The sequence below is a fragment of the Balaenoptera acutorostrata genome, chromosome 2 (genome assembly GCF_949987535.1).
Source record: "Balaenoptera acutorostrata chromosome 2, mBalAcu1.1, whole genome shotgun sequence".
Lineage (NCBI taxonomy): Eukaryota > Metazoa > Chordata > Mammalia > Artiodactyla > Balaenopteridae > Balaenoptera > Balaenoptera acutorostrata.
In genome coordinates, this window is record NC_080065.1 from 52652657 (window position 1) to 52677560 (window position 24904).

General features: G+C 34.7%; 1 protein-coding gene and 1 pseudogene across 2 annotated transcripts in view; one reads left to right on the forward strand and one right to left on the reverse strand.

Moving 5' to 3' along the window:
- The window catches only part of IPO11 (importin 11), a 215814-nt gene that overhangs the window by 129368 nt on the left and 61542 nt on the right, over positions 1 to 24904 (forward strand). The window contains exons 27-28 of one of the 2 annotated variants that reach the window (XM_007176049.2): positions 208 to 321; positions 13865 to 13986. In XM_007176049.2, coding sequence (XP_007176111.2) covers positions 208 to 321; positions 13865 to 13986 — 236 coding nt within the window. The remainder of the gene's footprint in view (positions 1 to 207; positions 322 to 13864; positions 13987 to 24904) is intronic. The other variant, XR_009007224.1, reaches the window with a different exon arrangement.
- Positions 19491 to 20726, reverse strand: LOC103020208 (mitochondrial nicotinamide adenine dinucleotide transporter SLC25A51-like; annotated as a pseudogene).

Sequence of the window (24904 nt, forward strand, 5' to 3'; positions counted from 1 at the left end):
TGTACATAATACATATATATTACTTTGTATGACGTATATATTTAGTTAGAACTCAGGCAATATTGGTGTTCATTCTAAAGAAGCAGTGTAAAGAAGAATATTGTTATTTCATATCCCTGTTGATTGTTACTTTGTCAATGATTGTTTATAATTGTTTATACTTGTACCATAACACAGTTTTACATATGCTGTATTTTAATTGTACAGAGGTATCCTGTAGTGATGTCAACGTATCTCGGCGTTATGGGTCGAGTCCTGCTACAAAACACTAGTTTCTTTTCCTCACTACTTAATGAGATGGCACATAAATTTAATCAGGAGGTAAGAATCAATTTACTTAAATTGAAGGAGGTCTTTATCCAAATAAAGATTGGAAATAATTTCGTGAAATAATGAGTCTATAAAAGTCTTGTAGTATTTAAACTTTATTTATTTCCCTGAATTAAATTTTATTATGTTCAAGAATACGAAATGAAATAGTACATAGTTGAGTCATTCATGGAATTACTTTCAACAAACAGATGATTTTGAAATAAATATTTTTGTTATTTTAAATCTTTAATAAGTTGTATTGATACTATAATTTGGGAGAAGGAGAAAGAAACCTGTGAATGGCAGTTGAAACTTAAATTTTGTTCTCTCTCAAAATAGGCAATTTTATTCTGCTTAGCCATAGGATAGAACTTTGATTTGTTATGGTTGCAGTTTTTGTTAACTCATACATAAAATGAAACAGGAATACTTTACATATAATCATGTACTACTTTTGTTTCATTTCCTTAATGAACTTGTTCTTAATGCCATGCAATGAGTTTCTGTCATCATTATTGTGGGAAATGACTTTTTCTGCAGAAGCTTATTAAAAATATACTGTAACTGAAACCAACCACCTGAGTAAGTATGGAATAGGTTATTAAGTGAGTTGGTTACTTGAGACTACATACATTATATTAAAATATGGTTTTTATGTCTTAAGTCATTAATCTGTTAAGATTTATAAAATGTAGAAGGTGGAATGTACTTGACTGATCTCTAGAATGGAGGGGCAGTTTGTGAAATCTTTTGGTTTGTGGCTGAAATAGGTATTACCGTTTCCACTTTTAACGAAAATCCAGAGTAAGGAAGTGCAAACTGTAGAATGTATATAGTTTTTCCAGAATTAGACTAACCTAATTAGAGAATCTAGACTTTATTTTGATGAATAGGCAGGACAGATTTTTCATTAGCTTCATTAAATTTAACTGTGATGGAATAATGTTAAAAGTTTAAAGAGTTTATTCACTTGAGTTCAGCAAAATCTGTTGAGTGGTTTTTTTTTTTTTTTTTTTTTTTTTAAAGGATTTTCTTATTTATTTATTTATTTATTTATTTATTTTTGGCTGTGTTGGGTCTTCGGTTCGTGCGAGGGCTTTCTCCAGTTGCGGCAAGAGGGGGCCACTCTTCATCGCGGTGCGGGGACCGCCCTTCATCGCGGTGCGCGGGCCTTTCTCTATCGCGGCCCCTCCCGTCGCGGGGCACAGGCTCCAGACGCGCAGGCTCAGCAATTGTGGCTCACGGGCCCAGCTGCTCCGTGGCATGTGGGATCTTCCCAGACCAGGGCTCGAACCCGTGTCCCCTGCATTAGCAGGCAGATTCTCAACCACTGCGCCACCAGGGAAGCCCCGAGTGGTTTTAATAATAACAATATATTTAACAATATAAATTTTATGTATTATTTTAATTCCTCACAACAACCCAATGGATAATAATATTTTTATTCCCATCTCACATCTGAGAAATCTGAGGCTTGGAGAGATTTAGTGACTTGGTCAACTTTGCAAAGCTAGTAAGTGATGGAATTGATTTGCAGACCCCAGCAACCTCACTTCAGAGCTGATATCTCAGCTACCACATTCTGCTGCCTCCTATACATCCTGCAATAGGCACTTCTCCGCTAGACACTGGAGACACCTGGTTTGACAAGCCGATAGTATTCTTTTAAGGGAGAGAGTACTTAAACAGGCAATTTTGTAATAGTATTATAAATACTATGTTAGAGTTTTGTCCATCGTGCTGTGGGAAGAGAAAGAGAAGCTGTCTATTCTGTTAAATTTTTTTGTCCAATTTTTTTTCTTGTGATAAAATACACATAGCATAAAATTTACTATCATCTATTTTTAAGTGTGCAGGTCAGTGGTATTAAACATATTCACAGTGTACAGTCATCACCACCATGCTTCTCCATAACTCTTTCAGACTTGTAAAACTTGAACCTCTATATCCATTAAAGAATAACTCCCCATTACCCTCTCCCTGTAGCCTCTGGAAACACCATTTTACTTTCTATGTCTGTGATTTTACTCTAAGTACCTCATATAAGTGGAATCATACTGTATTTGTCTTTTTGTGACTAACATATCACTTAGCATAATATCCTGAAAGTTCATCGTGTTGTAGGATATGTCAGCATTTCCTTACTTTTTAAGGCTGAATAATATTCCATGGTATATATTTATCACACTCTACTTATCCATTCATCAGTCAGTGTACACTTGAGTTGCTTCCACATTTTAGCTACAGTGAATAAAGCTGCTATGAACATGGGTACTCAGATATCTATTTGTGACCCGCTTTCAATTCTTTTGGGTATATATCCAGAAGTGGAATTGCTGGATCATGTTGTAATTCTATTTTTAAGTTTTTGAGGAACCACCATACTATTTTCCACATAGCTCCACCATTTTAAATTCCCATCCACAGTGCACAGGGTTCCAGTTTCTCCATATCCTTTCCAAGACTTGTTTTTGTTTTTGATAGTGTCCACTTTAATGGGTGTGAGGTCATATTGTAATTTTGATTTGCATTTCCCTAATGATTAGTGGTGTTGAGCGTGTTTTCTTGTGTTCGTTACCCATTTGTGTATCTTATTTGGAGAAATGTCTAAGTCTTTTGCCCATTTTTGAATCCGTTTTTCTGTTGTTGAGTTTTAGGGTTAATTATGTATTCTGTATGTTAATCTCTTATCAGATATATGATTTATAAATATTTTCACCAGTTTTATGGGTTGCCATTTTACTATGTTGCTAGTATCTTTTGATGCACAAAATTTTTTAATTTTCAAGAAGTTCAATGTCTTAGTTTTTTCCTTTTATTGCTTATGCCTTTGGTGCCATATCCAAGAAATCACTGCCAAATTCAGTGTAGTGAAGCTTTTGTACTATTTTTTTGTTTAAGAGTTTTATAGTTTTAGGTCTTACCTTTAGTTCTTTGACCCCCCCTTTTTTTTTTTCCAATTGAAGTATAGTTGGTTTACAATATTATATTAGTTTCAGGTGTACAGCATATTGATTCATTATTTTTTACAGATTACACTCCATTAAATGTTATTATTAAGATAATGGCTATAATGCCCTGTGCTATACAGTATGTCCTTGTTATTTATCTCTTTGACCCATTTTAAGTTGAATTTTGTATATGGTATGAGATGAGGGTCCAGCTTCATTCTTTTGCATGTGGTTATTCAATTTTTACAGTGCCATTTGTTGAAAAGAGTGTCCTTTCCCCATTGAATGATCTTGGCACTCTTGTCAAAAGTCATTTGACCATATATGCAAGGGTTTATTTCTGGGCTCCGTATTCTGTTCCATTGGTCTATATGTCTATCTTTGTATGATTATCACATAATTTTGATTACTAAAGCTTTGTAAGGCATGTTGAAATCCAAAAGTGTGAATGCTCTGGCTTTTTTTCATATTTTTGGAGATGGTTTTGTCTATTCAGGGTCCCTTGAGATTCTGTATGAATTTTAGGATGGGTTTTTCTATTTCTGCAAAAAGTGTCATTGGGATTTCGATAGAGATTGCATTGAAACTGTAGATTGCTTTGAGTAGTATTGACATCTTAATATTAAGTCTTGCAATCCATGAACAGGGGATGTATTTCCATTTATTTATGTCTTAATAAGGAGTGTTTTATATTTTTCATTATACAAGTCTTTCACCTCCTTGGTTAAATTAATTCCTAAGCATTTTATTCTTTTTGATGGTAGTAAAATGGAATTGTTTTTGTAATTTCTTTTTTAGATTGTTCATTGCTCATGTATAGAAGTACAACTGATTTTTGTTGACTTTGTATTCTGCTTTGCTGAATTCATATATTCTAACAGTTTTTTTTGAGGAATCTTTGGGACTTTCTACATATAAGAACATATGATCTGCAAACAGATAATTTTGTTTCTTCCTTCCCAGTTTTGATGCATTTTATTTCTTTTGCTTGCCAAATTGTTCTGGCTAGAACTTCCAGTACTGTGTTAAATAGAAGTGGTGAAATTTGGCATCCTTGTTTTGTTCCTGATATTAAAGGATGAGATCTTCTCAGTCTTTTGTCATTCAGTCTGATGTTCATCATGGGTTTTCATATATGGTGTTTATTATGTTGAGATATTTTCTCCCTATTCCTAATTTATTCACTGTTTTTATCATGAAAGGGTATTGAATTTTGTTAGATGCTTTTTCTGTATCTATCGAGATGATCATGGGTTTTTTATCCTTTATTCTGTTAATGTGGTGTGTTATCTTGATTGATTTTCATATGTTGAATCATCCTTCCATTTCTGGAATAAATCTCATTTGGTTATGGTGTATAATCTTTTTAATATGTTGCTGAATTCTGTTTACTAGTACTTTGTTGAAGATTTTGGTATTAGTGTTTGTAAGAGACACTGATCTGTAGCTTTTCTTTTTTGTATTATCTTTGTTGGGCTTTATTACCAGGAAATGCTGACCTCATAGAATGAGTTAGGATGTGTTCCCTCCTCTTTGATTTTTAAAATTGAAATTTTAAAAATATTGTAATAAGGCCCTGCTAACTACAAAATAGTATAATAACCTTGATAAATGCTGTAAATAATTAATAGTATAAATTTTACTGTGAAGCAGTTTATCATTTTTTTTTTTTTGATGTGGACCATTTTTAAAGTCTTTATTAAATTTGTTAAAATACTGCTTCTGTTTTATATTTTGGTTTTTTGGCCACGAGGCATGTGGGATCTTAGCTTCCTGACCAGGGATGAACCCACACCCCCTGCATTGGAAGGCGAAGTCTTAACCACTGGACCACCAGGGAAGTCCCTATCGTTTCTGTTTTGTAAATAAATCTTTTGAATGTTCAGGAGTACAATGAAGAAATTATGTTAATAATAAATTGCAGTGTAGAACATCTTCTGATATGTTGAAGAATTTAGAACAATCTGGAACATCTTGAAACTGTAGGACTCGGTGCAAAGTAAAAGTAATCTTTATTTCTGGAATGAAAAATATTTTTATTATTTCAGCAAAATATAGTGATTTGTTATTGCTTAATGATATAAACTTTAGATGCAAAGGTGTTTAAGAATTGTATCATTAGAAGTTGAAGGTTCTAAATACATTTCATCAGAATGTCAGTCATGTTCTATTAATGTTTCTGGCAAAGTAAAGAATTTTTGCAGCAGTCAGTGAGGAAAAAAATTAAGGGAACATCATGAATTTATGTTAGATAATAAAGTGATCAAAATAATAAAGTTTTTCCACTGTCAAAGTGAACAAAAACATTTGGAAAAGTACCATCAGCATTTAAAAAATTCTATCAACTATGCAGTTTTAATACAGTATCTTAAGACATGAAATATTTAATAGAAATTTCAAAAAATTAATATTTATGGGACTATCATTATATTCTAAATTTGTTTTTCACCTGCTAGCTAACATGTATTTACTGAAATGAGAAAACGGCTTTTTGAAATATTTATATAGGTTACTTAAAATGAGAAATTCATGACTTTGAAGATATTTAATGATGTTTATTGAACTCATATAACTAGATGAAAGAATATTTGAAATAATAAACTTGATGTTTAAGAAAAATATTTCAGTAAGAAATATTTAACTGAAAACCTCATTGCCAGTGTCTCTATAGGGAGAAGGTGTATATAGTTTCAGTCAAAACTAAAAAAAACTTTTCCACATATTTGGTTCTAAGTCACTAAATTTAATCATATGCAATGAGGGATGTAAATCAAACAAATCAGAAAGCTTTTCTTAATAAATTTCATGTTTACTATCGTATTGAATAAACATCAGAGAAACATAAATAATATACCTGAAAATCAGGAATTGAATGATGAAATTGGAAGAATATTAACCCTGCAGTTTTACTTTTTCTTTTCATTTCTCCCTCATATGTACTAATGCTATTAAGCAAATGTTGATAGTTTTCTTGCAATATATGAAAACTGAGATGTTCAAAACTACTCTTTGATGTAGTCAAATCCTAAAGATGTGTCAGAATTTCCACAAATAGTTTTGGGCACATCACCAGATCATTTCTTCAAAGTAGTACTTGACACAAAAAAATTAACTCGGAATGAATCATTGATCAAAAAAGCTAAAACTATAAAAGCTTCCAGAAGAAAACATAGGAAAAAGATATCAATTTATTTTATACACATGCACATGAAACAGTAATTCCTAAATCATTTGCTGATATTTAAAAATTGTAAATATGATTCTTTATTTGATGCTGCTGACACTAGCTGAATAATGCTCTAGTTTGAGTCAAGATTTTACATAAAAAGATGACATCAAATATTCTCAACAATTTCCTCCCTAAGTATTAGTCACTAGGCAACCTGTAGTCTCAAAAAGTAGTAATTTGTCTTAATGTTCCTAGTCATGAATCACCTCTCATCTTCTATTAAACTAACTGCAGTTCTATTCAGAGCTTTTCCAGCCCTTCTAGATGCTGTTTGGGATATTTAGAGATATTTAGACTTCATCCAAAAGTCATATTTGTTTATCCAAAAGTCATATTAATTGGTTTAATTTTATTTCATTTTCAATGAGCTGAGCTTTACAACCATCATTAGCCAAGTTTAGGATACAGTAAATGAAAGAACCTAAAGATTCAATATATTTTTCATTTGTCATCAGAAAGGGGGGCGGTCACATAATTGCACAATTTTTCTTATAATTAATACTTTGTTTTGGTTGAATGATAGTTCACATTTCTTAATTTTCATATCTTTCACTTTCATAATTTTTTCTTTTATATGGTCAATTACAAAAAAGTGATTGAACGTATCTATCACAAATCTCTCAGCTTTAATATCCAAAATATTTGCAGTAGAATGAGCAGAATTCTAACAGATTTGATATTTCAATACTTCCATTCATTATGATACTGGGAGCCCTACCAGTGCAACAAGGCAAAAAAAGACAAATAAAAGCGTACAGATTGGAAAGGAATAAGTAAAACTGACTCACTTTGCAAACAACATGATTGTATATTACAATCTCCAGTAAAACTACTACTAAGTTTACTAAGGTCATGGGTTACTTGGTCAATATATAAAAAACAATTTTATTTCTCTTCACTACCAGTGAACAACTGGAAACTGAAATTCTCAAAACACGATTTATAATAACATTCAAACCTAGAAATATTTAGGATACACTTAACAAAAGGTGTGTAAGACAGGTACAGTAAAAACTACTAAACATTGCTGAGAACATTAAAAAAATCTCAATAAATGTATATGTATGCTCATGGATTAGATGATTCATTATTGCTAAGATAAAAATTTTCCCTAAAAATTATTATTATTATTTTTTGGTAGAAATTGGCAGGCTAATTCTAAAATTTATATAGAAATATAATGGACCTAGAATAGCCAAACCTACTTTAAACAAGAACAAAGTTGAAGAATATATAATACTATCCTATTTCAAGACCTATTATAAACCTATACTAACCAAGAAGGGGGGATAGCATGAAAATATTTAGGTCAATGAAACAGAATTGAGTTGGAAAATAGGTGCACACATTAATGGTCGGTTTATTTTTGACAGATGTACCAAGGAAATTTAATGCAAAAAAGACAAGTCTTTTATTTATTTATTTTATTTTATTTATTTATTTTTTTGGCTGCGTCGGGTCTTAGTTGCGGCACGCGGGGTCTGCTTTGAGGCCGCTTGCGGGATCTTTCATTGTGGTGCGGACTTCTCTCTAGTTATGGCGTGTGGGTTTTCTTTCTCTAGTTGTGGCACGCGGGCTCTGTAGTTGAGGCACGCGGGCTCTCGTTGAGGTGCACGGGCTCTCGTTGAGGCGCGCAAGCTCAGTAGTTGTGGCACGCGGGCTTAGTTGCCTCATGGCATGTGGGATCTTAGTTCCCTGACCGGGGATCGAACCCGAGTCCCCTGCATTGAAAGGCAGATTCTTTACCACTGGACCACCGGGGAAGTCCAGAAAAAGACAAGTCTTTTAGATGAATCAAGCTAGATTAACCTATAACATGCAAACATATATGTGTATACATATGTATTTATTTATGTATATATGTGTGTAACTATATACGTGTTTTATATTTGTATAACATAAACCTCATTGGAGGGCACAGTAACTTCCTCTTGGTTTTAGGTGACACACTCATTCACACATTCCTTGAAATTCTTCCCTTCTTTAGGTTCCAGGACACTGTAAGTTAATTTCCCATTGATTTCCTTCTTGGTCTCATGGGTTTCACTTCCTAGTAAACAATAAGCATTTTCTAAGACTTAATCACTGACTCTGCTTATCTCCAGCCACAGTCACTCCTTTAAGGGAGGCCAACTCTGACCTTTTCCTTACCATCCAGTCCCAGTATCTTTACACCAAGGTCTTCTGTCTTCTTTGAGCACTCAATGTCCTCTGACATTTCTTCTTTTGTGTGTCCATTATGCTTAATGTATATTTCTCTCTCATTTGTTCAAAAGTTTTCTCATCTTTTATTGTAGAACAGCTCTCCCACCTCCATCCTTTTTTCCTGTGGCCTTAGTTTATTTAAAGGCCTGGGCCAGTTATCCCAAAGAACTTTGAGCCCTGTCCTGGTATCATTTAACTTATTCCTTCATCCCCTGTATTTTTGTAAGCCATGTTAAATCCATCTTCTTTTCACCTCCATTGCTGCTGCCACAGCCCAAGTGCTTTTCTCGTGACTGGAATATTACCATAACCTCTAATATTGGGCTTCCTCCAGTACCTCTTCTACAGGTCAGCTGAGTGGTCTGGCAGATTGAATTACAGAATTGCTTACTTGCTTGTCTTCTCCATTTGACTGTGAACTCCAAGGTCACAAAGCTAGGAGATGGTAGAGTTGGGGAAATGTACCATATTTCTCTTTTCATGGCTTCATCTGTATATAGGGGTACGTACCTCAGTTGGTGATGAAAGTTCTGGAGGCTTGGAAGTCCAAGATCAGGGTGCCAGTGTGGTTGAATTCTGCCATTTCCTGCATTGTAGCCTGCTGACCTTTCACTGAGTCCTCATGTGGTGGAAAGGCAGAAATTATTAAAATGGTTTGATAACGATTTGTGCTACATAGCTTGATAGACAGTGTTAAAATACCAATTTGTATAAAAAATAAAGATTATATTAAAAATTTTTAATTTATAGTTACTTTTTGATTTTTAAATATTTTAATTTTCATTTTACCTCAAGTGATTGTTAGTAGCAGCATGATTTGAATCTGGAAATGAGTCACCTAGCATAGTATGTATTTGCATGAATGGAGAAGATCTGAAAACATAGCTTTACTTGTTATTAGACCTTAAAGGAAATTTGCCTCTGTGCTGTCCTGTGCTTAACACCATCTTTCTACCCAAAATAATATGCTTTGCTAATCCAGGGCAGACTAACTAATGGATAGTTCTTTAGGTGCTGTTCATTTAAGAGTCATCATGTGATCGATCAGCTATACTCCAATATAAAATCAAAATTAAATTTAAAAATAAATAAATAAAAGTCATGTGGAAAATTTTCTGAAATGTCCTGTTTCCCTGTTATCGCAAATGTCTTAGGTTTACTTTTAAAAAAATACATGAGAGTAGACCACCACCTCCATTGGGTTAAACATCAAAATATACAGAAATAATGACCTGTGGCTGGTGCTGGTACTACGTCAACCCTTTGACAATATGAAGGATTAAAGAGAGATGTTATAGGTTCAGACTTATTTCTCTCACTGTATTTAGAGCACTGGCTTTTCATGGAACACTTCTTTTTTCACTTTTCGATGTGAAGAAGAAATGTTTTTCACAAAGAATTTGACCAAAAATTGTCAAGCCATCATATTTGAGTCTAGAGACTACGGGAATGAAAGAGAATGAAATATTATTGTAGTTCAAATGGCTACTTTTGACTGTGAGCACAGTTTTAAAGAACATCAGAATTAAATAGGACTAGGAAAATGAGTTCCAGTAAATCCAGATAGCTTTGAAGCAAGCAAGGATTTTGCAGAAAGGTTTGCCTCTTCTAAACACTTGAAAACAGTTGTCAGATAGTAGAGAAAACCAAGTTAATTAAGAGTGATTTAATATCTTTAGGAAAGAAGTTGGGTTCATTGCAGAAGTCACCATTAGAACAGTTCCACCTCTAAGCATTTGCTAGTCAGAGTCTTTCAGAGTCATTTTTTATGTTGAATGAAGAAAACTTTTTAGACTGATAACGTAATTTAGAATTTAGAGCCTTAGGGTATTGAAGAATGGTACTTTTGCTGTAGGGAAATTTGCTAGAAAATGACAGCATTTGTAGGCCCTTTTTCTCTTTAGGCTTCCTCTTTCTTCTGAGGGACAGCATCTCTCTTGGTGTAAACCAGTGCTGTGGAATTCAGGATGGGAAAACAGGCTTTTGGGATGAGGGTGTTTCGCCATTCAGCGTCCTGATTCTCATTTAAGTCATCTGATTTTAATTTGTTTCTCACCTTGCCTGCCCCGTTCTTGATGCCTTGAGTTGGAGCTTCTTGGATTTTATTTTTGCAGATACTGTATCTTTGGACTCCTTTAGGAGTGGGGAAAGCAATCTAGAAGGTTCTAATTGTTCTTTATACAGATTCCCAGCTAGTTTTCCTGTTTTGAGCTCTGTGCCTCACCTCTGTCTTCTTTGTGGCCTGATGATTGCAAGGTTCTGAGAACCAAATCTGTTTGCATTAGATTATTATTTCTCTGGAAGGCAGTTTGGCTCCAGGCTTTTCTGTTTGGCCAAGTTACTTACCACTCTTTCATTCATCTGCCATCTTCCAAAAACTCGTAGCCATCTTTACCCATGTAGTTTCTCCTCTTTTATAGACCCTGGGGGGTTATTTGTTTGCTTTTTATATTTCTTTACTCTCATTTTAGTGGGACTTCAGAGGGAGCCAGCAAATGCATATGTTCAAAGCTAAAATTGTTTTCACAATGTCAGTATGCTTCTAGGGTAAATAACTTTTTTATAAAGATGCAATAAGGTGTGTGCAGCTGCGTAATTGGAGTAATATTATCTGTTTATCTTTCTACAAAATTAAGACTGAACTCAACTATTCCTTAGGTATTTCCTTATTTTCTAGAAACATTGTCGTCTTACTCTTTCTGGCAATATCCCTTAATTTAGACTTTATAAATTTGGGGGGAGGAGTGAAACATTTTGGTAACTTCAGTTCTACAAGGTAAGAAGATGACTTTCCTCAAGACCTGCTACTTTGATTATAAGACTTTTTCCTTAATCAGTCCTAAGTGTTTGACTTGAAACAGCACACATCTCTCTAATACTAGAGAGATTGAAGGTACTTTTTTGTTTCCACACAGTGAATGATGTTTCATGAAATTTTATGTAAAAATGACATTTTATTGCTTGAATAGCAACTGGTATGAAGGTTAGACTAAGAAGATAACATTTGGAGAGAGAAATAAAAAAAGATCGCCATTTGCATAAACATATTCTGTTCCTACAGGGAATATACTTATATAAAATTACTTAATTCTTATAGACAACATTTATAACTCATATTCTTTGAAGTTGTAAAAATGATGGAACCAGTCAGAAATAAAATTCTGTCTTTCTATAGTAGCTATTTATTTAATCGTGGTATCTTCAGCATGATCCGCCAGGGTAGATTTTGGCATACATTATCAAGGTAGAGAAATCTCATCATCTTTTTATCATGCTGCTTAAGAAATACCTTGATTTTAGAAATTAGTTCTCTGAAATACTACAGAATTCTTTTTTTGCTTTATGATTCGCTATAAATGGTCATCAACATGTGTTACAGTTGTTTCTATTTTTTGTTATGTGCTGTTGTTAAATATTTTTATAATAGAGGAAATAAATGTAAGTTATAAGTAAATAAAATTAGACCATAGAGATACCTGTCTTTGCTGATTGCATCTTCATTTCAACCACATATATTACTATAGCTTTAGTTGTATATATTAAATTTTAAAAACTGGATATTTTCTTTTGTATGGTTATGCTTTGTTTTTTAAATCTTGCTTACTAGATATTAATTGCAGTAAATCTGTAAAGTATCTGAGCCATTTGTTTCCAAATTAAGTACAAATTGAAGACACATGGTATAAATCAGCAGTTACTGGACTGTATTGCTTCATTGTGCCCTTAATATGTTAGTAATATTTTCACAATGCCTCTAGGCTAAAGGAAATATAAATAGCTAACTGTTCCTTTTATTAAGTAGTTCGATCCAAACAAATTAATTTGTATTCACGTCCTAATAACTTAGTATCTATTGAAAATTATACACAAAAATCTAAAGAATAATATCTTTATTTCATTCTTAAATAACCACAATTACTGATTAATGGAATGTGTATGCCTATTGGGCAACACCCAAGTTCTTAAACCTTAGAATCATATTGGATACCTCCACTTTCATCTTCTGTTCTACCTTGATTTTTTGGTAGTACTTTGGAAAGATACGAAGTCATCAAAAGGAGTGTAATGTTAAAACTGGGAACTATCTTGAACTAGTAGTTTTTGCAGTATCTGACGGATGTCATTAGGTTTCTCTGAATAATTTTAAATATTTTGTGAGTTTACTGTGGCATCTTGGGACACAGCACACAGTTTGGGGAACTCAGGTATAAATAATTGTCTTATACTAATAAGTGTTTCCTTGACTGTTTATTATTTTTCAAAATGTGTTGGAAAAAAAATGTGTTGAAGCATTTTTTGGAAAAAATGTAGAAGCACAAAAGTAAGAAAGTATGGGAATTCAAGGTTGATCTTACATTACTAAAATCCATGAAGTACAGATTCTGATATTAAATGCATTCTTTAAAAGGTGCGAGGAGTGTACAGGTGTTTGTAAGCAAACCCTGGGACCCACTTTCAGTCTACAGGATGAGTACACTTGGCCCTGTTTTACTTTATAGATTCTAACTGTATCAGGTAGGGTTTTTCAGAAAAATAGAACCAGTTCTGTGTATATGGAGAGAGAGAGAGAGATTGAGAGAATATACACATGTAGAGGCGCACATACGCGAGAAGAGGGGTGGATTTTAAGGAATTGGCTCATATGATTGCAGGGGCTAGCAATTTCTAATTTTGTAGGGCAGGCTGCAAATGAAAACTCAGGCAGGATTTCTATGTTACAGTCTTGAGGCAGGGTTTCTTCTTTCTAGGAAACCTTAGTTTTTGCTCTTAAGGCTTTCAACTGATTGAATGAAGCCTAACCCACATTATCTAGGGTAATCTCCTTTACTTAAAGTCAACTCATTGTAATCTTATCTGCAAAATACTTTCATGGCAACATCTAGACTAGTATTTGACCAAACAACTGGACCCTTAGCCTAGATGAGTTGAACAAGTCTATTTGGCTCTCAGAGTTAATTGGCTCTCAAGATTAATTAGAGTCGTTTTCTGGTTTTGCTCAAATTATTTTTTTCCAGCTCAAGGCTTGCCCCAAAATCTTATATTCCAATTCTCTGGTTTGCTGGAATTGAACTTTAGCCATTCCTTATGAGGTTTTAGCCTTTAACAGTACTTATCCACAAGTAAATAGCATTTCATATATTTGAGATGCCTCCTGGTCTTTTTTCAGATGGACCAGCTTTTGGGAAATATGATTGAAATGTGGGTTGATCACATGGACAATATTACCCAGCCTGAAAGAAGAAAACTTTCAGCTTTGGCTTTGCTTTCTCTTCTGCCATCTGATAATAGGTGAGGAAATGTTTTCTTAAAATTTGTTTTGTTAAAGCATCAAAATGTTAGCACTGTTTTGGCCATTGGTATTGCTGTGTGTTGCTGGGCAGTGCTGTTTTATGCATATGTATGCTAATTTTGTTAGTAGGTAATGATGTGGCAAGTGTTGGTCTAGATCTAAAAAGATGTGAGTGGAGTGGTGGGCACTGCCATTTAACTTGGTTATGTTCATTTTACCAATTTCATTTTTGTCTGAATTCCCATTTTTTAAAATAACCAGATTTTGTTAGACTTATTTTAGGTCCTCTTTTTATATGAATATATTAAATATATAATATTTCAATGTCAGTAGCACTTCATAAAATATATTATCCTCCTGGTAATTCAAAAGTTTGTTACATAATTTTGTTGTTATTTATTTTGGATTATCTCTAAAGAAGCTTACAAGTTATTGTTTTCTCCTTACTTAGATGAAGTCATTATAATATACTTTACAGTAAAACTTTGTTAAAATTCTCATTTCCAAAAGCAAATACAAAATGCTTTGATTTTGGACATTTTTCAAAGAGTATCTTGGTTTTGTTTTTTTTTTTTGCCTTTATCCCTGTCTTTGTTTGGCATTATATGCTTTTTTTGGGCTACTTTTAATTTTACAGGCATAAAAGCAGGCCTTTTAAGACTTGGTACTGTGTGAGAAGAATGATATATTAGATCTTTTTGTCTTAGGGAATTTTTAGAGCACATTTATCCTAGTGATAAATTAGTGAAATAAGTGCAGTTAGCTTTAGAAATTCTTCTAAAAAATTTATTATTTATTTCTGGTATGGTAATTTGGATTAAGAACACAGGTAATGGTTTAGTCCTAACACCATAACAATAGATAATAATTTTTGAGCACTTACTGTTACCCAAAAACCGGATTTGCCTCTTGGTGGGTGTCGAGCCAAAAGGTAGAACCAAGTCAAAGACTGGGAGAAGGAAGGATTTATTACTTGCAACAAGTAGGAAGAGCACTGGGGATCTTTCCCAATGGAGTGTTTCCATAACAGCAAAATTTGGGAAGTTTTAAGCTAAGGGTACATGCATATTCGTGAAGGTGCTTGGGTGTTTGACAGAGTCCAAGCTTTGGTTGATTGAAGTCATGGGGGTCAGTGAAGGTCAGCATCATCATCCCTTACGTTCCAGTTGATCTGGAGGTTGAGTGCCTAGGAGGTTTAAATTCTGCAGAACTGCTCAAGAAAGTGCTTCATGCTAGTCTTTACTGTTGAAACAGAACTGTGAGTTTTTACAACTAATTTGTTATCTTTGCTCTTGCTACTTCTCTTGCTTGATAACAGTTTGTTCTTTTGTTCCCTTAAGATCATTATTACCAAGTCCTGCTCAAGGTTAAGCATTGTGGCCAGGCTTAGATCACAGAATGACTTAGGCCAAAAATGGCTTCTCTTACCTGATTCTCTTTCTCTGGGGACCCCCTACCTTATATGCTTACATTACCATATGCATTATATTTTGCTAAGTACTTTACATTTATATCTTATTTAATTTTTAAACGGTCCGCAGTTAGAGGCATGGTTGTCTTCTTTTTATAGAGCAAAGAAATAACTTAATGTTAAATGACTTGCCTAGGATCTGGCAAGTGGCATGTCACAGGGCAGAGTTTGACCTTGGGCAGCTTGATGCCAGAGCTTGCTCTTTGAACTACCAGGTGTGCTGCTTCCCAGGTGGATGTACAGAAGACCAACATTATTTCCTCACTGTGAAGCTGAGTGGCGTCTTATTTATTTTTTGAAACCAAATTGAAGTTACCAACATTTTAACTTACTGCTCTTTCCCTTTCTCTTAGTGGAAATACACTGACTAGAGATTTATTCAGGCCTTTAAAATGGAAATGTTAAAGAACCTGTTCTTTGGCAGTAGTCAACACTGTAAACATTTTCTCAGTAAATTAATGGATGGAAAAAAAGTATTAAGGTTAATAGAGCATGTTAGAGTTTTCTGTAACATAAAGTACTGAGATTATTGAGGGAAAACTTGAAATGACACAGGTTAAAAAGTGAGAAAGATACCTAATTGTATCTAAAGCATATTTGTTTTACACTTTTTATGATAATACTGTTGCCTTCAATATTTAATTTTATGTGTGTGATTCAAAAACATTTTTGATACTTAAGTTGTGGAAATAGTTGGGTTTTGTAAAGAAAATAAAAAAGGCTTCTATAAGTCTAAAAGAATACTTAGGCTGGGGCTCATGTCAGTCTGCATAAATTGAGGGACAGAATTTTATTAAGGCTTGAAATTTTCTTAAGCATTAAATTTTCAAATTTAAAAATATCATGATATCACTTATATGTGGAATCTAAAAAAATAATACAAATGAACTTATTTACAAAACAGAAATAGACTCACAGACACAGAAAGCAGACTTATGGTGGGGGTAAATTAGGAGTTGGGGATTAACATACACACTACTGTATATAAAATAAGCAACAGGGATTTACAGTATGGCACAGGGAATTATATTCAATATCATGTAATAATCTATAATGGAAAAGAATCTGAAAAAATACGTATATAATCACTTTGCTATACACTAAAAACTAACACAACATTATAAATTATACTTCAATAGAAAAATAAATTAAAAAATTTTAAAAAAGAAAGTAAAAATTGTGAAGGGAAAATCAGATCTTATTTATGTTTTTAAAATGAAGTATTGAAAAATCTATTGGGCGGTAGTGAATTCATGTCATTTTAAGTACCAAGAAAGTCTTGAATAATGTAATAGAATTTTAAAGAATAATGATTTAACTTTATAGTCCTTAATGGATTAATGACTAAAGAAGCATTGATAGATACAGAAAATGTGACCATCTGAAAAACAACCAAAAAAACTTAAAAGTTTGCCACATTATCAGTGACCCATGACATAACTTAGGAAAATTTATAGTCACATGCTCTAGTGGAAGGTAACGTTGACGTTTAGGTCAGCAGTTTTATCATTTCCCATTATAACCTTTTTCTACTTATAGGTACATAGTTGATGGAGTTTGGGGAAATTTTTTCCCCCATCCACATCCCCAGTGATATTTCCTGGTTAACCTCCTACATAATAGTAATTTCCTCTTCCTGTGTTTCTTTTAGACTTTGCAGTGTAACATTTCCTTTGCCTGAAATAAGCAGGTCTAGAGAATAATGTGTTGATAATGATATCTTGAATCAGGCTACCTTGGGAAATGTTATTTTCTTCTTCTTTATTATAATGGATTTTCACATGAAGAAATAACGCTTTTCTAAAACAGTTTCTCAACCACAGCACTATCGACAGTTTGGGGCCAGATGATTTTTTCATATTGGGGCTGCTGGTCATAGCAGCATATTTAGCAGCATCCGTGGCCTCTACCCACTAGATGCCAGTAGAACCTCCCACCTCCAGTTTAGAATCACTGATCTAAAGAATGACCATTTGGGAAACTATTGTATTAAGCTATCTTTTACCATGATCCACTATTTCTGATTCAGAAATCTGTTAAAGACTGTAGGCTTTAGGACCACACTCAAATTCCAGTGCCACTAGTCACTAATGACCATGGCCAAATAACTTCCCTGTGCCTAAGTTTCCTTGTTTTTGAAATGAGGATACTAATAGTATCTTCCTAGTGAGAGTATTATAAAGATTAAATGAGTTTACATATTGAGGTCAAACTGTCTGGATAGATGAGGTTAGCTGTTTTTATTTTATCCCTTTCTTCCTCTCTCTCTCATCCATCCGTCCTTTTACTGCACTGTAAAGTTCTAAAAGCTTAAGTCTCGTGTACATGCATTAATTTAAATTCAGGACATTTTTAGTATATTGAGTATTTGTTTATCTGTTCATTAATTCATTAAAAATATGTTAACCACATATGTCAAAGGCATGTCACCTTCAGCTTGATGATCTTTTGTAGTATTCTGCATTGTCACTTAAACTTAAGGATACGTGATTTTGTCCATGTCTTCTCCAGATGTTCTTAGTATATCTTCTTGGTCACCTTCTGAACATAGTGCAGTCCTTTTTTTTTTTTTTTTTTTTGTAGTTGTGCAGTACAACTGTCTTGTGTCCTTTTTGTTTTGTAGCTGGAATAATTTCAAGTTTGAATTTTTTCCCTTTCTTAGGGTCCATATTATTTATACATAAAGGGAGTAATATTTTCTTCTGCTAATTTTTATGTGAAAATAACATTATTTACATATAACTCTTTTAATGTTTTCCTCCAAAGGCATAGATTAAACAAAAACTTTCATAGATGAGAATGAGAATAATCAAACTTTCCTTTGACTCTGTTTTCTGAAATACCAATTCATCATCTAACTTAAAAGACATTTTTATAATGCAGTTCTAAGAATTTCAGATGTGAGTAAGTGTTCTCTGAGATTAAGCATTTTAAGAATTTTGAATTTTTTGTTTTTTTTTTTTAGATGTAAGGAAGTCACTAATGGGGAATATTTTACTTAAGCTAGTTGAATAATTCAAAAGAGGTTGACAAAGCAGCAGGGTTTTTAGGTATGATGGCTTGCTTTCCAGGTGAAATTACCTTATAATAAAGTCCTCTTGGTATCAGATATACTACACAGGTTTGGGTTGGACACTTAGTACCTCTCCATAGTTCTCTTCTATCTCAAAAATAGTATATATTATGATCAGCATTTGGAAATTTATTATTCTGTATAAATTTTCTAAGATAATTTTCTAAGTCATTTTACAGCTTTTAAAACAGGCTAGTAGAATCAAGGTAACAGGTTCCAAAGAGTAGTATTTTGTTATAGTTTAAATATAGTTAAATAAAAGGCAGTTTAAAATTTTTAAATTGTGGATGTGTTGTTTTACCAGAATTATGTTTGGTTTAAACTGACCATTCCTAAGTGAGTATTTAATGTGACAGAATTTTATTTTCATCCTTTAAAATTAGGATGCATCTTTTACTCCTAGGTCATGTATTCTTATTTAGCATTTTACATTATTTTCTTTTATCTGTAAATTCTTAACCTAATATTTTAGTAGCTTTACTACAGTAAAAATTAGTTCTTAATTTTTTACGTCTTTCACAAGAAAAACGTCTTAGAAACATCTTTTGTGTGTATGTGTGTGGTAACAGCTTGATAAGGATATAATTCATAGACCGTACAATTCACCCATTTAAAGTGTACAATTCAGTACTCTTTAGCATATCCATAGCGTTGTGCATCCATCATCACAATCGGTTTTAGAACATTTCGTCACCTCCAGAAGGAACCATGTACTCTTCAGCAGTCCTTATTCACTCATCCCCGTCCCCAGCCTCTCTCTTGCTTTCCCCCCCACATTCTTTTTTCCTACTGAAAGTGTCTATTCTGAATATGTTGGTGCTTAAGGAAAGCAGCTTTGCCCATAATTCATTGTGCCCTGGATTTATGACACCAACTTGTATTTGGCCGATTAGGAACGAGGCCAAACTGCATTTTTCTTGGGTCTCTTCAGTTGATAAGTGGCACTTAACTGATTTCTTTCATAGAATCTTTAACAGGAATTCATAAGTTGCATCAGTTATGCCGCAAGAGATGGGCACCTCTGAAAAGATTTGTCAGATTCCTGTCCTGTTTTAACCAGAGTTTTTGGAAAACCCTGGGGAAAGATGGAAATTCACCATCAATCTGAGACTGCATTTAAGTTTTTACAATATTAACTGGAAAAAACAAGATTCCAACATGGCACCCTATAGACCTCCACAGATAATATCATTGACCAGATGAGCATTGTGAGTCATTGCCGTAGGCAGATGTTCCTTGATGGGACCTCGAAGGCCAAAAAAAGGACGTTGCTGAATCTGTTACTGAAAAGAACAGGCACCAGGCCTTGATAACACTCTATAATTCCATGGCATTTTGGTGCCTTGAAAGCCTGACAAGTGTAAATTTGTCATGATACTTGTGGTCTTGAAGCAATGTTTGAACTCGTTCCAGTGGCATGAAAATTGCTTTCTGTTATCCCTGCAAGTACTGCTGCCATGCTACCTACCGGTTGCAAACTCTGGAGTACTGATATGCTTAAGGAGAAGGCAAGATAAATCCTCATACAGACCAAACATAAGTGCTAGTGTTGTTGTCTTCTCCATTAATGGGGGAAGGATTCCATGGTGCAAGTTTCGAAATCCATCCCTTCTCAACTGAAGTACTGCATCCTGGGTTTTGATTTCATACAGCTCTTGCCAAAAGAGGACCTTCCAATGGGAAATGCAATTGCTACATGGTTTTTTTTTTTAATTTATTTATTTATTTTTGGCTGCATTGGGTCTTCATTGCTGTGCGCAGGTCCTCTCTAGTTGCGGCTAGTGGGGGCCACTCTTCGTTGCGGTGCGCGGGCTTCTCATTGCGGTGGCCTCCCTTGTTGCAGAGCACAGGCTCTAGGCGTGCGGGCTTCAGCAGTTGTAGCACGCAGGCTCAGTAGTTGTGGCACGCGGGCTCTAGAGCACAGGCTCAGCAGCTGTGGTGCAGGGGCTTAGTTGCTCTGCGGCATGTGGGATCCTCCCGGACCAGGGCTCAAACCCGTGTCCCCTGTGTTGGCAGGTGGATTCTTAACCACTGCACCACCAGGGAAGCCCAATGATTGCTACATTGTTGAAAGCTGCACAGAATCCACACAAGTAATGCTTCATTCCACTAACATTCGCAATATGAGGTGATATATCTTGTTTTTAAAACATTAGGATTGGTGGCCTCTTTTCATGAGCTGCTGAGTTCATCATGTTGCTTAAGATCTTTCTTCATGAAGGATTTGTTTTTTTAACCTGTAACACCATCTGGGCCTGGTATTTTGGGGGATGGTAGCTTTTTGATAACTTTCTCAGTTTCTTCCATTGTTACTGGTCTGTTAGGTTCTCTCATCTAGAGTCAGTTTTGGTAACTGGGTTTCCCGTTGCCACTGGCGCCCGGCTCCACGCCTGGTAGCCCCCGCCTGCAGGTTGGTGAGCCTGCTAGCCAGCACTGGCGCAGGCGCAGACCTTAATCGACCTCAGAGCATGGGGTGGAGCGTCGGAGAGATTATTTCATTACCAGGAATGTTCTCTAAATACTTTGACCAATGAGGCATAAAACTACTTTATTTTAATTACATTCCAGCTACCTGTTTGCTTTCTAATATCCTAATGTTAATGAGTAGTAGTGGAACAGTATGAGGATAAATGTGGTTTTTGTATTTGCGGGGTAACAGTCAAGTGAAGAGGACAGAGTTAAAGAATTATAGAACTACAGAATAAAAATGATAACAGTTGACACGGATACTGTGCAGCTGCCAGATTAGGGCATTAATGCAGTACAGAAGGACTTTCCTGAAGAAATGTTTGCTGAGATATGAAGAGGAGAAATTAACTCTAGTTCGTTGAGAGAAATTAACTCCAGTTAATTGAGTTGAGAGAGAATGAATATTCCAAACAGGCAGAACAACCTGGTCAAAGGCTCTGTAGCTGGAGGGGTGAGGGCGCATTCAGGAAACTGAAAGAAGGCCAGTGTGGCAGCCATTAGAGCGAAGGGAGTAAGAGCAATAAAGCTGGAGAGCTAGGCTGAGAATAGAGCATAAATCCTAGGAAAGTAAGGCCTTCAAGGGAGAGTCAGTTTTATTCTCTGAGATGAATCAGGCAGTTACTAGTTTTCACCTAGCAGTACAGTTACGGATAATTTACTCATTGTAAATTTGCTGCTGCCCAACTTATCACATACTGAAAATGTTAGAATTCAGGTCTTTAATTTTTGATCTAGTGTTTGCTTGCATGTTTGCTGCCAGCATTCATTCTTGGCTTATTCATTCATTTATTTGTTCAATAAACATTACGAAAAACAAATGCCTCCATAGTAGACCCTGGGTGCTTTAAAATGTAGGTTTTAATATTTTTCAGATACGGCAAGGCCAACAGATCAGGGACAATTGCCATTGAAACTGTTTGTTACTCACAGTTCCCAAGAGGAAGGAGCATACCACACCACACAGAACCACATGGGGTAACACCAGGGTTGGTCAAGAGACAGAGGGAGAGAGGGGGAAATGTGGGCAAGAGCCTTTATTGCGCTTTCTGTGGGAAGGGATGGGAAAGCAAGGGTAAGCCGGTTTAGGATTGGCAAGTTCGATTAATTTTAGGAGGCTACAGGGTGTAGGGACTGTCATGAGTTGTCTGGTACCTGGCCCTAGGTTAGTTAGGAGAAGGGAGATAGTGGCATGGAGTGTAAGAGCTTGATAGTTGGAGTAAGGGCTCTGGATCAGTTAGTTTGTGTATGAAATATGTGCTCAAATGCAGCCATTTTCTATCTCTCGGAATTGGCTAACCCTAAGAGGGCCAGTCTTTCCAGGTTAAGCAAGGTCCCATCTGTCAAAGCATCAGCATACAGAAAATAGAAAGGCATAATCAATACACTGAGTATTAATTGTCTCTTGTTCTTAGCACCATGACTAACACATAGTAGGTGCACAGTAAGTTAATTGAATGAATTTAATAAATATTTACACTGTAATCGTGTGTTATTTTTTCTCCCACTTAAATAACATTTTTTTCTGAACATCTAAATGTTCAGAAATGTTTATGCCTGAAAAATTAAGCTAATTTGATCTCTCAATTTGTCAGTCCTAGTTGGAAGTAAAGCATACTTTTTGGTCAGTCTATTAAAAAGTGCACTTTTTGAGGTAAATAGATCATTGTTTAATTTTGTCATATTAACACACCATAAAAAGGTGTTCACATTTAGCAGCCCTTTAAGAGGGGTGTTTTTATGTATACTCTGATTTGTAGTATTGTTGCAAATTAGGAGTTCTTCGAATGGGGCTACTTTAGGCATACTTTTAATCTGTTTATTAAAGTCAACATATAAATATATATATATATATCAGGTTGGCCAAAAAGTTCATTTGGGTTTTCTGTAAGATCTGCGGAAAACCCGAAGTTTTTGGCCAACCCGACACACGCACACACACACACACACACACACACACACACACACGTATATTTATACATATATATATATATATATATATATATATATATATATTTATTTTATACCTGACTGTTCAATACCCTTTGCAAAAAAAAAAAAAAGGTGTGGAATGAATTTAGATGTATTACTTTGAAAAGTATGTGTCATTTAAATTTAAATTGGTCATTTGAGCATTAAATATAGTTTCATAAATTTAGAGAGGAGGGAGTGTGAGATTGTGGGATTTGGAATTGAATTTTTGTTCATACACTTGGGAAGTCACTTGGTTTCTTGGAATATCAGTTTACTGTAATGAATAATAAACAATTTATAGTGTTCTACAATGCTACAGTTAAAAAAATACATGCACAGGTTATGCAAAGTATAGTTAAAGAAATTCCCAAGGCATTTAATAATAAACATTCAGTAAATACTGACAGTCCTTTTGCATCATTTGTTGTTTCCATGATAATGATGGTTAATTTTGGAATGAAAAGTCATTAGTGAACACATTTGTTTACACATATTATGTGCCATAATTTTGTTAAAAGATGAGAGATTTTGAGACATTATTTCTAAAGTGAATTAGTTATGAATTACCTTTTGTTTTCAATAAAGTAGATTAGAGCAATGGGTAATTTCAAACTACAGATTCCTATACATTGTACAGGTATGATTTTATAAATGGGTTTCTGTAAGTAGGTTGAGATGGTATTGGAAGTCAAGTTGCCACTGAAAAGCTATGCTGTGTACGTGTGTCAAACTCTTGTGTCCCGTCTGGAGAAGAGATAGGAGAAGCCAATCTGAGAGGACTGATGGAAAGCATTTTATTCTTTACTTTTTGTGTGTACTTGATAGGCAAGATGATCAAGCCTTGGCTGAGCTATTTCAGTGTGCATTACGGTATTCTAGGTACAGAATCAGTGACAGAAGGCACCCTTAGTGATTATTCTGCCCTTTGGGTGAATGATCACTCCCTCCTCTTTTCCATCAGATACTTACTGAATGTCTGTGGAATGCTAAATAGTGAGATTACTGTGGGGAAAACGGACATAGTCCTGGCATAGTCTAGGGTTTTTGTTTTATGGTGTTTGCTCTTATTATTGTTGTTTTTTCCCCTGAAGATTTAGCTTGAACTGATTTCTAACCTAGTCAGAACCTAGTATATATCCTAGTATTATCTGATTATATACTGATTTGTGGAAAGGGGCAGTGAGGTGTCAAGGGGGGAAGTTGTTCAGAATATTTATTTTCCCAGAGTTGACCACGCAATGAATAATCCTCCTTGGGTGTATTGAATGATGACTATTTCTCTTTCTCTCATTGTTATGTAGGGAAAATAGAAACACATAAAAGAGTACTTTGAGGATTCAGGACCTCAGCTGTTGAGGTTCTGCTCCTCATCTCCTTTTGAATATATGTTTTACTAATGGGATAGATACCTTTAGGTTTCCAAAAGAATAATCTTTGGATTATTAACGTTTTCCTTTGCATCTAACCTAATGCAATTTGCAGTAATTATTGGTTCAAATCATTTCAGTCTGACTGGGGAAAAACCCCTCTATAATGCAGCCTTTAATGTTTTTATTTTTTTGATTAGGCTATGCACATGTATCTGTTGGTAACAGAAGCTGGCGGGTGTAGACAAGATGGTTTAGGAAGATGAACAGTTGGTGCCATAATTGCATGTTCACTGAGTAGTTTTGTGAAAGAAAGAGGTAAATTATTAATTCCTGGGCTGGGTGATTTTTTTATTGAAGGGTTATAGTCATTTATAAGACTTTCTTTTTAAAGCCGAACGTCAACGTGTTCTTCTGGCAGGTCCTTTGTGAACCCAGTGTCACCCCTCCACCCAAAAGTTCGGTAGTTTTGGAAGTATTTTGAAGTGTTTCTAGCCTCTCACCTTAGAATTTGAATGGAAAGAGTCCATTTTGGTTTTCATTTCCAATACAAATTCACTTTACCC